The following is a 14435-nucleotide window of genomic DNA, read 5'->3' as shown; positions in this document are numbered from 1 at the left end:
TATATATTTATTAAAAAGTTAAAATATTAATATTTCTTTTTCATTATGATGATGTCAATTGGTTGATTTAAAGTGATTAAATTAGATAGACCAATTAATTTGAGAATCAATTAGATCTTTGAGTCATATAGTTAGTTTCCACGATATTATGTTGACCGATTTTTCAATTTTAATTTATTAAATAGGTGTCATTATAAATATATCATTTTATTATGGTTAAAATTAATTTGTCCACATATACATCAGGGTTAACTAATGTCAACCATTCGAAGGTTCATTTTGTCAATAATATTAAATTTCAGGGAATTTTTTAGGTAATTTATGAAAATACAAGGGGTGGAGTGTCATTTTTAGGAAACTTAAGGGATATTACTAGATTTTACCCTTCTTTTTTATTTCAATTCGCAAATTGAATTGCTCAATTAATTACTTTTGTTAATAGTAGGATTTGGGCACAACAAAAAATTTATAAGATTGGGAAATAAAAAATAGATAAATTACCATAATCTTATATGCAACTCAATACTATGTAAATCTATGTACACAAGGAATGATTTTTTTAGCAAACAAATATTATATGCAAATTTATATACCCATGCAATGGAACTCAACATGTACCAAATTTCATAATTACTGAAAAGATATTGTCAAATTAAAAATAGAAGTAATATTGTATTCTATAATTAAATAAAAGAATTTAAAGAAAAAAAAAATCCTTTCCACTAAAACATGTCTATGGTTTAATTTTCTAAACCAAGGACTGTTTCTTTGTTATGTACATCGCTCGCCAGCGGCGCCAACTCAAAACTCAATTGAACATCAAAATCAACTCTCTTTCTAACTTCTATAGATCAAATGATCCAAATTTTGTGATGCTCTTCATCAAATCAAGCATCAAAAATTAAGAAACTACCTATGAAATGATCCAGATTTTCTGATGCTCATCTTCAACAATCCATACAACTTCCGAAACTCTCTCACCGGCGGAACAGTCTCCCTGCAAGTAACGGATGAATCACTCGAGTCCCCAAACTGTTTCGACTCATCGTCCTCTAACCTCTGCCCCATCTTACTAACCCTCCGCTTATCGCCGTCGATTTGCAAAGCACTAATCACCGATTTCAATGCCCGACTCGGTGAACTCCGATTCATGATCATGAGCTCACCGATCTCCGCCGGGCTCAAGCTCCCTCCGCTCTCAAAAATCTCTTCCACTTGCGGGAATAGCTTGTGATCCTTCAGCCCCAAATAACTATTAGCCAGAGTTCTAAAAGCTTTGAAATCACAGAGAGGGAAATGTATATGCGCATCAATTCTCCCAGGCCTTAACATGGAAAAATCAATCTGTTCCTTTTCAGACATTGTGAACACCATCACTTTCTCTTCGCCGCAGCAAGTGCTAAATATACCGTCCATGAAGTTCAGTAAACCCGATAGCCACACCGCCTGCGATTTCTCCACGGCAAACCGGTCTAGATCTTCGACGACAATCACACATCTCTTCGTCGTCTGCAACAAAAGAGTCTTCAGATCCGAGTCGCGGGAGAGCTTTGATAAATCGATGTCGTAGATGTCGTAGCGGAGGAACTTGGCCATGGCAGCGATGAAGCTCGACTTTCCGGTGCCGGGAGGTCCGTAAAGCAAAAAACTTCGTTTCCAAACGCGGCCTAATCGGTGATAGTACTGTTTGGACTTGAGGAAGGATTCGAGGTCGGACTTGACCCGGTTCTTCAGATCCGAGTCCATGGCGATGGTGTCGAGGGTTGCGGGATGAGTAAAGGGGACGGACATCCACCGTCCATTCCTGTGGCGACCGTGATCCTGAGTGTTCACGTAGAGCTTCAGCTCCTTCCTCCCCTGTCCGATCTCATCGGAAACTGCGTGAATGTGTTGCAGATAAGGACGCAGGATCCGGTGCTTATCTCGCCTTCGGATCTTCAAAACGAAGGACCTGCAATCGCCTCTCTCTTCGTTCACCCAAGAAACTCTGGCACCGAGGAAAGAATCGCGGACCGTCTGATTGGGATGGAGACCGAGGACGATCTCGCCGGATTTCCTCCCCGAAAAAATGTTGGTAAAGTCTGAATCTTCAATTGAAGCTAAAGAATTTACATAGACTGAAATTTTCCGGTAAAGTTGATTTTCCTGGAAATTGTGGTCGAACTGCGGGACTCTGAAGAACTGAAACACACGAAACCAATCCTCAATCGATTCGACACATTGCTTTACAACGAAAACCAAAGAAGTTCTGGGTAAAATTACACGAAGAAAGACGAATATACAAGCAATGTAAATCACCACAAGGAAAGCGTGGTTCAGAATCATGATTTTCGATTTGCAGATTAGAAAACAATTAAGAAGATCAAAGCAAACCATGGTTCAAGCAGGATGGAAGAAGAGAAATTTCGGGGGACGAGAGCGGGAAGAGTAGATGAGAAGATTCGTAGGTAGGGAAGGGGAAGAGCAGAGTTGACATGGCGGAAGAGTTTGAAAATTTATAGAATCGTAGCGCGAGAGAGAGAGAGAGATAGAGAGAGAGGGTTGTCATTTGATTCTCAGTGAGTGTGTAGAGCCAATCAGTCAGCTGCTTTCCAACTAGGATATTTAATAGGCTTTTATTGCGTATTGCTGCTGTGGACACAGTTGGGGCTATGTTTTTAATTGGAAATTAGGATGTGATTAGGAGTATGGACCGCCAATTCCATAATTTACAGACATGAGGTTGCATACTTTCCCCATATAAATTGTTTTAAGTTTAATCATATCCTCAGTATTCAAATATTTATTCCAAAGCATGTCTCCCATTTAAATGCTCATAAATATAATAATTTTGAAGGTATTAACGATCGGTGGGTGAATCTGTCAATATTTTCGCGTTAAATATTCTATTGAATCTCTTTTCAAAAAAAAAAAAGAAAAAATTTTGATTCATTAGAATCTATATTTACAAAAATTTATTTGAGCTTGAGTTGTACCATATGATCTATCTATCTTATATAATCAATTGATTTCTGTTATAAAATTAGCTACCTCTCATTGCATAGCCCATCAAGTTTACTATATATGGGAGTCTAGGAAATAATAAACTAATCTATAGTGATGCTTTGTTTTACTATTAAGAAAAGAGAAAAGAATTTATTGTCATTCTTTCTTCTCCAAATGATTTTTTTTTTAAAACCTTCAATATTAGAAGTAACCATTTAGAAACGATATCTATAACCAATTTAATACATGGATTTTAGTCCTCAGTTACAAAAACATCTTCATAAACACTTTGGCCCCATTTAGTTTTGAAAAATAATTTTTTATTTTAATTTACAAAATATTACAAAAAAATAATTAATTTTCAATTTTTACAACTTTTGTGTGAAATAAATTATCAGCAATAATTAATTTTGACAATATTTATTAGTAATATAGTTTTTTTTATTTTTAATGAAAATGTCACCTTATTTTACAATTTTAAAAAAGGGTAAAAGACACTCTGAACAAAAAAAAAAACACTTCTCTAAGATTTTAAAAATATCCAAATTTCTCCTGAAATTTCAAAAATGTCACAAACCTCACATGAAAATTTCCAAAAAAAGAAATAAAACTCTTCTTAAAAGACTTATCTTTTCACAAAATACAAAAGAAAATTTGTATCTTTTTTGCAAACCTAGGCGTAGGTTCCTGAAATTTTTGAAACATTAGGGGGGAACTTATTATTATTATTATTATTATTATTATTTTGCCAAACCCCGGGGAGGTCAACGTCTTTTGCCCTTTTTCAAATTTAAATAGAAAATTTGAAAAATATATTTTCATTATTTTTCTAGATCTTCAAATCTTACATTATAAATGAGACGAATTTGAATTTTGAACTTTAATTTGTGTGGATTATGTATAGAATTTCTTTTAAATATGTACAAATTCAAGCTCACGTTCCAAAATCTATGATTCCAAATATTGTCTTGTTTAAAATTTAAAAAATTGGAAAACAAGGTTTTATTTTTGTGGTTATTTTAAAACTTTTGTATAAAATAAATGAATAAAAGTAAATAGTTTTGAAACTAGTCGCTTGTTAATATAATTATATTTTTATTTAAACATTTTGTAAAATAATTTTAAAAAAATGCCATAATATTTTTTTTTTCAAATTTTCAACTTTATATAAAAAAAAGTTGAAAAATATCTTCTCATTATTTTTCTAGATTTTCGAATCTTACTTTGCATAATTGCATATAAGAGCCTAGAATTGAGATATTAGAACTTTGATTTGTCTACATTACATACAAATTTATTTTAAATCTACACAAATTCAAATTCAAGTTTCAAATTTCATGATTATAAATATTACCTTACATAAAATTTAAAAAATTGAAAAGCTAAACAAATTATTTTAAAATTTAAAAATAAAAAAATTATTTTGTAAATTTAAACAAATTCTTTATTTTATACCTTTTTAAATGACCCTTCTTTTTTAAAAAAAAAAAAAAATAGGAGTTCAAGGACTTTAATGTTATGTGCACCCACCACTAATCAAAAAATTTAAAAATAAAATCATATAGATTTAGAAGTAAATAAGTTTCTCAAAAGAAAATAATTTGGAATTGAAAATAAACTATTTTAATTTTGTGGTTTAAATTTAGTAAATCCCTTAATAAATTAAAATTCTAAAAGATATAACATAGAATTCTACAACAACTTGAATCTCATTCAAATTTGGAAGTGCTATTTTGAATATATTCCAAAGTGATTCGAGAGGGTAGGAGCGCTTGACAGTGATATATTATTGCAAAAGAAAAAGAATTGAATAAAATTATCTTTAAAAAAACAAAAAAACAAGTTCAGAATGGTCAGCAATGACATGATTCTTTGCTTGATGTATCAAATTAAAAATCTTGAACCTTTCAAGGTTTTTTCTTTTTTTTTTCTTTGAATTATCGTCAGAAATCCAGCCGCCATCGACAAGCCACTTTTCGGACCCCCGATGCGGCACCAAACTCATGGGGTCGGCAGCCTTTCCTCTCGGTTTGCCGGTACCAAAATCTTGAACCTTGAGGAATGTCGCACTCCATGGCAAAAATCAAGGAATCAAAGTACGGCTGAAATCAAATAAATTTTTTTTAAAAAAAAAAGTCAGCAAATCATTTTTAATTTAAAAAAGAGCATAAAAATTGATTTTCTACTTTGACATAAACAAATATTTGAGAGTATATATTTTGAAATTTAAATTTAGATTTATGTAAAAAAAAATTAATATAACTTTATATCATTTTTTTTTAAAAGAAAATCACACAAATGTTTTAAATCTAAAGCTCCAATTCCATATTCCTAAACAAAGAATAAGAGTTTATTAAAAAAGAAAAAATTAGAAAAACGAATGCTTCAGTAAGAATGAAATTAAATTGAATTTGATGAAATAAAGGTTTGGACCCGAGTTGGTCGGTCATTGGCGGTGCCGGCGGCACAATATGTTTTTTCATTTAAGCGTCAGCGATGCATTGACGTCGTGGAGAATTTCTCTCGGTGACACCGCACCGGGTTCACAAACACGTAGTCTTTTTTTGTCTTTTTGATTTGGGTGCCCAACAACAATTCGTCTTTTTGCTTTAGTTGCTCGACAGTCAACAATCTTGTTCAGTGGACTCGTACCAATTTTTTCTTTTATTTATTTATCAGTTAATGGTAAATAGTATTCCCCGCCGACGTGACCATAAAGTCATTGAGTAGTTTGCCTAGAGCTCCAAAATTTTTGAGACCTTAAATTTTTTTTTTATATTAACATTATTTATGATGTCATCTCTTCTCATATGTTGATCTTCCCACTATCTTAAAAGTTGAAATCTCTAATATTTTTTTTAATGTTATGTCATCTCTTTCCATACATTGACTTTCCCACTATCTATAAATAATATTTTGAAAAGTAAAATAAATATGATCTTGAATATAAAATTTTAATTAGTGATTTTACATTTCAAAAAGTAAGAAAATTTAATTTTAAATAAAAATAATTATTAAACAAAATATTAAGGGTCCCTAATTATATCATTTTCCTAGGGCCCCATATTGTGAAGAGCTGACCCTGATAGTATTGATAAAAATGTATATGTACAATATATACTGGACATACCCAGGCAAGGGGAAGCCAAACTCCCAATCAGAAGCTTAGGGGGCAAGAGGTCAAATGAAACTGAATAACCAAAAGCAGAAACATGCATTCCAAACAAAACTCAATCAAAGGAGTACAATCCAAATTTATCATAAACGGCTCTATTAGCGTGACTCTGAATCACCTTAAACAACCCCTTTAGTTCAATTGATTTAGTTTCAAACTTCCTTTTATTCCTGAAATGCCAGAGGAAGTACACAGTAACCCCCAAGCAAATCTTCTTTCCAATAGATTTAACTCTTGTGCCCTTTGTTTTCTTATGCAATCACTTCAGAGCAGCTTTTAGGGATGACATAACTCTAATGAACCTCATCTAGTGTCGGACAAGATCGCACACAATTTTAGAAAATCTACATCTTAAAAAGATAGGATCAATAGTCTCAGTATCAGTTTTACAAAATACATAGTTCTGGTCAACTCCTTCAACAAACAGTTTATCATTTGTAAAAAGTTTCCCTTTTATTCTCAATCATAATGTGAAAGCATGTTTAGGCAAGCTACCACATTTTCAAACCTCTTTGTGCTATGTGACTTTGTTTCCCTTGTTCCTTTAGTAATTGTAGATTCTTGAAAAACAAATCTGACCATTTTTAACCCACTGATTAAACAAACTGTTTGCAACCATATGACCCTCACATCTCTGCAAGATTTGATTTTTAATCTCAATCATCCTCTTGAATAAAGGGGAGTCTTCATGTTTTGAAGAAGTATCCTAAAAATTAGCACCCTTCAGGTAAATTTGGTGAACCCATTTTGACCATAAAGAGTCTTTTATTTCCTAGAAGTTCCAAAAGGCTCTAGTGAGAAAGGCTTTATTCCAAACTTTAATATCAAAAACTCTCAAACCTCCTTCAAATTTAGGGAGGCAAACCTCCTTCCAAGCCACAAAGGACCTCTTCCTTCCACCCCATAGAGTAGCTCTACAGAGTTTTACTGCATGATCCATAACAGAATTTGGGATAGAGAAAATAGCCAATTAAAAACACTCCACACCTTGAATAACATATTTAATCAGCTCCAGCTTACCTACATAAGAGATTGTGTGTCCATGCCATCCACTAAGCAGGCTAGTGATCCTGTTAAACTTCGTACCAATTTCTTGACTAGTCTAAACCTAGCTTACTCTAATGGCTACTTTGAATCAAAGATTTTGTATTGGAAAAGGAAAAATAAAAAATAAAAATAAGAAAGAAATTTTTTTAATATATTTTTTCTCTATATCAAATGTCATTTAAAATAAAAAAAAAATTGTTCTAATATAATTAAAAATTAAGAAAAAACAAATGTTAAGGATGTGTAAAATGAAAATTTTGTTCATTGATTTGGTATATTTTTTATTTTCTTTCTCACTTTCCTTGATAACCAAACATGAAAATGTGGAAATATTTTTCAAGTTCCCAATAGGGAGGGGGGGGGGGGGGGGAGAGAGAGAGAAAAAAAAAATTTAAAATGGTGTTAAGAAAGGAAATTAATATTGAAGAGATGATCGATAAACAATATCGAACCCAAGATAATCCTTCCCCTTATTCAAATTGAGGTTCAATATAACAATTAATAACCATATATTATTTGGAAAGGGAGGTATGAATGTGAGAGAAATGCTTGTGTGAGACAATCATTCCACATAGGATTTGGAACCTACCAGTCTCAAGAAGTAATATTAATGTTTGGATCCACTAAAATTAGGGGTGGCAAAGCGGGTTAGTGGGTCAGGTTTGGACGAGTCGTAAACAAATAGGGGTTTAACGGGTTCAGATTCGAGTTCGAGTTGACTCATTTACTAACGAGTGACTAACATTTAAAACCAAACCCTCTCGTTTAATAAACGGATCATAAACGAGTAACCATTAGGAATCCGTTTAAAAATATAATTTTTAAATTTTTTATCGTTTAAAACATTTCATATAAAGTAACATTTTTTTAAAACAACACCTTTTTATTTTATTTATTAATATCTTAACAAAGAAAAACATAAAATGTAGAAAATAGTACATCTCTTTAATTATTATTAGCTAATGTAATATATATATATATATATATATATATATATATATATATATATCAAATTAAATGGGTCACTCGATAGATACCTAACCCAAACCTGCCTAAATCATTTACTAAACGGGTCACCTTCTACTAAACTTAAACCTGATTTAAAGAGGCAGGTCACCTATCGAGTTTCGACCCATTTCGACACCCTTAACTAAAATGATGCGAGACCCATATCATTGAGATATACACCAAACAATACTCTTCACTCGTACGGATCCAAATGCTAACATTACATCTGGTTATTAGTGGGTTCCACATCTTACATAAAAGGATGATTCTTTTCTAGTCTTTCTTGTGAGGAAAATGCTTGATAACCATAAGATAATTGTCTAATATATTATTCACCCTAATTCTAATCAACACCAAATAGGATAATCAATTGCCAAAAATCAAAGTAGCATCAACAACACAAATTGGTCATATACATGAAGGAACATTGAGATTTAATTTTTTTTTTTTTAAAGAAAACCTTAATGTGAAGGCGAAAATGACAAGAATAAAAACATTCACTTTCCACTTTATGAAAATGATATATTACAATAGGTCTTCACTATCTATAACTACAGGCACACATCAATTATAATCATTGAGAATAATAAACTCTTCACTTACAAAGCAATATGATTCATCACCAAAAAGGTTGAATCAAACTAGAGTAAAAATGGAGAGCTCTCACCCAAAATTAGAGATTGCTATGTTAGCTATGAAACCATATCTATAAAGCTATAAATGACAATCAAACCATCTCAAATGAAGTAGGACGACTTACAAATATGCTATCAAAATTTCAACTCAATTGGACAATAAACCACTATCCGATTTTTTAAGAACAAAATGATTTCGCAAACACCTTTAACAAAGAATTTTTAGTTAAGAATTTTCTTCCCTCCCTCACTCTCTTCTTGATTTTCCCAAAAAGCACACAAATCCTGCCTTCTGTTGTTAGTAGCTAGCCAAGTTAATTGTTTTTTCTTCTCCAAATATGCCCATTTATCTTCTAAAGCAAGCTACAACTAATTAACAAATGAATGCACCATTGCATGAGAACTAAGTGGGCTACAATCAAGTGTATATATATATTCCTCTACTTTCACCTAAACATGGATTCCAATACATCAAACTTCCATCTACAGAAGCAAAATAGAGCTCTTGTCCCTCATTCTTTTCCTCATTGGAAGATGTCTATGGCGGTTTTTTGTCTTGGGGTGTCAGCGAAGAGGGATTGGCAGTCCCCAAAAATGATAAAGAAAGTGGGTTAAATAAAAAAGGATAAAAACATTTAAAAATGGAGTCTCCACTTTATTTTTATTTTTTTGGAAAATATAGGGAAAATAAAGAAAAAACTTGGAAAATGTCTATGAAAACTAGATTTAGAGTTCGGAGTGCACTTGTGCGTAAGAAAGGTAATCAGTCAATCATCTCAGTGATTATCAGCCTCTTAGCACCCGTAACGACACTTGTTCGCATAATAGTTATTGCAAATACATAAGTGTTCCTTTCAAGTAGAAAAGAAAAAGAAAATAAGAGAAAAAAGATCCTTTTTGGTTATCTACTGATAGAATCACTCTCCGAGCACTCCAACATAGCTTCGAGAAGCCCAGAGTATTGCTTTAAAATGGGTTGGCCTTAGTATCCTAAATTTTTTATGAAGACATGATGATGGTGATTGATAAAAAACGATTGGTTTAAGAAATGTCAAGCTTATATTGGTGGCATGGAAAACCAAAGTTTTAGAAAAAGGAAACCAGACTTACATTACAGATATTTGAAAAGAGTGAGTTTGAAAATGAGAGTTTGATAGTGGAGGAGTTTTGACCTGAAATGTAATGAGATGCATGAATTTTTGAAAATCTAGCACTTTATCATCGGCCTTATTGAAACATTAAGAAAATTCTAAAAAACAAATATTTTTGAATTTTTGGAAAATATATTTGCAAAAAAGAAGATTCTGACACCAAATGGACGAAATATGGTTCATTCAGTCTAATTTTATTGATTGGAGGTCTAACCCTTCTCAAATCATATGATTCTCGAAGGTTCATACTTTTGTCATGCCTAGGAAAAAGAGGAGGAAAACACTATACAATAGAATTCTCTCTGTTATCCTATGATCAGCTAGAAACAAATTGCGAGAACCACATGAAAAATACTTATATTTTTTTTTTTGGAAAATTTCAATATTTTCTATTTTTTTTGGACTTTCAATAAAGGTAGGATAAAACATACACACACAAATATACAAACACATATACATACATATACATACACTATTATTCATACACATACATGTATACATATATGCACACATAGCATATACATCACACGTGTGCACGCACACATACACACACATAATACCTACTTATCATATATGTATATATATAAAACACATACGCACACATATACATATGTTTATGCATCATATATTCATACACACATACATACATGCATATCATGCCTCCATATACATACAAGCATGCATGCTGTAACAACCTCAAAAAAATTAAATCATATATATATATAGTCCTAAATAAACACATATGAACTACTTTGATACCCCTGCTATGAAATCTCACCTATCTAGTAATATTCCATGCTAGCGCAGGGACTTCCGTTGGAGAGGAAAATTGGCGCCAAAATCACCCACAAGCCTCCCTATAAATAGGGAGGCTCGCACTGTAGCTGGGGATCGGGGAAGGAAGCATAGTGACACCCTGCAAGCATTGAGAAAGAAAGAAAATCAGAAAGATAGGGGGAGATTTTGCCAAATTGAGAGAAAAAGGGTTGTAGAAGAGTAGCTCTATAGAAATAAAAAAAAGTCCAAAGGAAGAGCATAGTAACACTCAAAGAGATTGAGCGGAGAGGGAGAGGGCATCAAAGAACCCCTACAAAAATTGAGAGAGCAAGGAGAGGAGGCAGGAGTTCAGGAACTCCCACCTAGAAGCTTACTACACCAGAACAAGCATTCAGACACAAAGAGACTGGAGAAGAAGATTAAAGAAGATCGAAGGAAGGAAACAGAAAGGAAATTATCTGAAACTTTACTTTTTTTAATTTGATTCAATTCATGAGATTTTTGGTGAGCATGTGAGTGAACGCAGGTACCTTCTCTAAAGTTCAAGTTCGTGTTTGAACCTAAATCCTGGACTCAGATTTGAAACCCCCTCAAACTCATATTCGAACCCCTGACCCGAATTTGAGTTCGGGTTTGAACTCGTTTTGAGAAAACCACCCATATTCAGACTCAGATGTGAACCCCGTGATCCAAGCCTCTAACTTGAATCAGGGTTAGGATCTTCTGAAACTGAATCCTAAACTATTTAAACCTGAATTGAACTCTCTTGGACCTGAACCCATAACTTGTTTTAAACCCAAAGTCCAAGGCCCCTTTTTAAACCCTCCATCCCATTTTGTTTAAAACTTACTAAAGCCCATTGTTTGTTTTTAGCCTAATCCATTTGTTTTAAAACAAAACCAGCCCATTTCTAGACTTAACCTAGAAGCCCATTTTAAAATTCAAACTCCAAAGCCCATTTTTTGAAAATAAACCCTAAGCCCATTTTCTAAAAGCCAAAGCCCAATCCGGTTCCAACTCACCCTAGTTCTCACGTGACAACCGCCACATGACTAGGCTAACCTAAGCCCAATGAGCTTGACTCGGGCTAAACCGAGTTCTCGAAGTCCTGGGTCGACTCGTGTGAGTCAACCTTGTCACCCACTCATTGGGTTGAGATGATTCCACTCGTCTTTAACCCAATACTTGCAAAGCAAACCGTAGCCCTAATTTTGGCCAGATCGCACAACAGAAGCAGCAGTATTCAGATCTCGTACATCATTCATCAATAAAAAACAATAATAATAAAAAGGGGAAGAAGGTTCGAAGATACTCAGCTTGTGGTTTTTCCTTCAAATGGCCTGATCAATTGAATCTCCCTCTCGGACCTTGTGATCGACCTTACTTCTGGGACCACCCTTTGGTGTTCGGGTCATAAACTCCAGTTTCACATCTCAGAAGGATACAAGGAGTTTGAAGAAGTTTTGAGGAGAGACCTAGGGTTTGGGTCGCACGAGATTCATATAAAATAGAGGTAGAAGAGAGAATCGAAAGAGAAAAGAGTGGGTTTTGAAAGGGGATTGGTGTAATGCCCTAGAAAATGATAGTCTTGAGAATAAAAAAATTTTAATTAATTAATTATTAAATAAATAAATAATAATTAACTAATTAATTAAATTAATTAAATTATTATTATTATTAAAAAAATGATAATAATATAATATACATTAGATATATATGTATATATATATATATATATATATATATATAATTAAAAGAAAAAAAAACAAACAAAGCTTCCTAAAGCTTAAAGCTTCAGGAAGCACAAAGAATCCAGAGAGTCCCTACACAGGCTTTTGGCATTCTCTCTCTCTCTCTCTCCCTCCTCTCGTTCTCTCTCCCTCTCTCCTCAGTTTCGTGACGGATTCTTGCCCGATCGAGAATTAGAAGATACCGTTGAGCTCCATTCTCCACTGCCGTCATTTCTACCGGAGCAGATTGGTGGTAGGAGCAGCCAATTTTCCCTTTTTTCTTTAATTTCTTACAAATTATAAGTCTGATTGACGAATAGACACTACCATGAGAATCTAGGGATGATTCTCTACAAGTCTATCGGGACGGAATTATCGTGGGGTCGTTGTGGGAAAAACCCTAAATTTGGGGTACGGAGATTATTAAGGGGCTTATTTTTAATTAATTAAGATTAATTTGGAAATGCTAAAATGTTGAGCATCTGGAGTTGAAATAGGATTTCTGAAATTAGGGTCAGGGTGAGCGTCGCGGGTATAATTTTGGGCCCCGCAGGCATAATTTAAGAAATTAAGTGGAGGTGTTAACTGTTAATTTGGGGTATATGGAGCCTAGGAAAGGTTAGATGGGTATTATTTTAGGGAAATAAGTTAATTAATCTGAGGAAAATGCAAATTGCGGGAGTTGAGTTTCGAGCACCAAGGGCGTAGGATCTAGGTGTTAACGAGACGCTCAGTAAGTCAAGTAAGCGGAATAAATTATAGCAGTATTTTAAGAATTACCGTTTGAATTAATATATAAAAATGAGCATATTGTATTTTGCCTGAAAATTATTATGATATAAATATTAGATAAATTGTGTGGCATTTGAGTAGTATTAATTTGTGATGCTTTGGAGTCTGAAATTAATATATTATGAATATTAGATGAAAATTGTGTGGCACATGACATGTGTTGAAAAATGTTAAATATAATGATGGGTATTTTCTGAGAAAATATTGAAATGAGAATGATTGATGTGATTAGTGAAAAATAATAAAATGTGGTATTTATATGTGAGTGGAAATTATTTGCTTGAAAAATGAGTTTGTACAAATTACTGATATGAGTATTTTGGGAAATGTGGAAATACATGAAATATGATATATATATATTATTATGAGATGATGGAAAGTGCACAGAAAATGATGAGAATATTTATATTGAATTGAATTGAGATATACTAAATTATGATTGATGATATGCCAATACCGCACAATAATTGTGGGTTGGTGGTATTCCTTTCCTACTGATGCCATTGGGGAGGTATGCTCAGTATGGAGATTGTGAGTGTATGTGAAGTTCCTACTGATGTCGTTGGGTAGGTATGCTCAATAGGGAAATTGTGTGTATGAAGTTCCTACTGATGTCGTTGGGGAGGTTTGCTCAGTATGAAAATTGTGTGGTGAAGTTCTTATTGATGCCGTTGGGGAGGTATGCTCAGTATGAAAATTGTGTTGTGAGGTTCCTACTGATGTCATTGGAGAGGTATGCTCAGTATGGAAATTGTGTTGTGAGGTTCCTACTGATGTCGTTGGGGAGGTATACTTAGTATGGGAATCGTGAATGTGTTGAGAATTGGAATTATGTGATTTATTGTATTATGTAAAGTACATAAATGTGAATTTATGTATACATAAATATGTAATGAGTTAGAATGGGAAATGATTATGAGAAATGAAAGAGTGTGTGTTTTATAAAATAAATAATTGAGACGAAGTGAAACTCTCAGCCTGAGGGCTTGCTGAGTAAGGTGAGTGCCATCAAATGTGGCCATACCCGGCTGCATAATGTGTTAGGGCATAGGGAAGCTACCTGTATGGGGGGGTAATCTTCCCTATTCTTAGGAATTTTGCAGGTAAAAATGTGTTGGAATGATTGATTTTGAGA

The 14435-nt window shown here is 33.3% G+C and overlaps 1 protein-coding gene across 1 annotated transcript; it reads right to left on the bottom strand.

Annotated features, from left to right (window-relative positions):
- Positions 1-644: 644 nt before the first annotated feature.
- On the bottom strand, positions 645-2580 carry LOC131166809 (AAA-ATPase At2g46620). Its single transcript, XM_058125396.1, has one exon. It carries the CDS (start codon positions 2374-2376, stop codon positions 910-912), a length of 1467 nt encoding a protein of 488 aa, XP_057981379.1. The 5' UTR covers positions 2377-2580; the 3' UTR covers positions 645-909.
- Positions 2581-14435: the final 11855 nt, after the last annotated feature.

Source organism: Malania oleifera, chromosome 10 (genome assembly GCF_029873635.1).
Source record: "Malania oleifera isolate guangnan ecotype guangnan chromosome 10, ASM2987363v1, whole genome shotgun sequence".
NCBI lineage: Eukaryota > Viridiplantae > Streptophyta > Magnoliopsida > Santalales > Ximeniaceae > Malania > Malania oleifera.
Note: the sequence above shows the minus strand (reverse complement) of the source record. Positions and strands in the feature narration are given on the sequence as shown.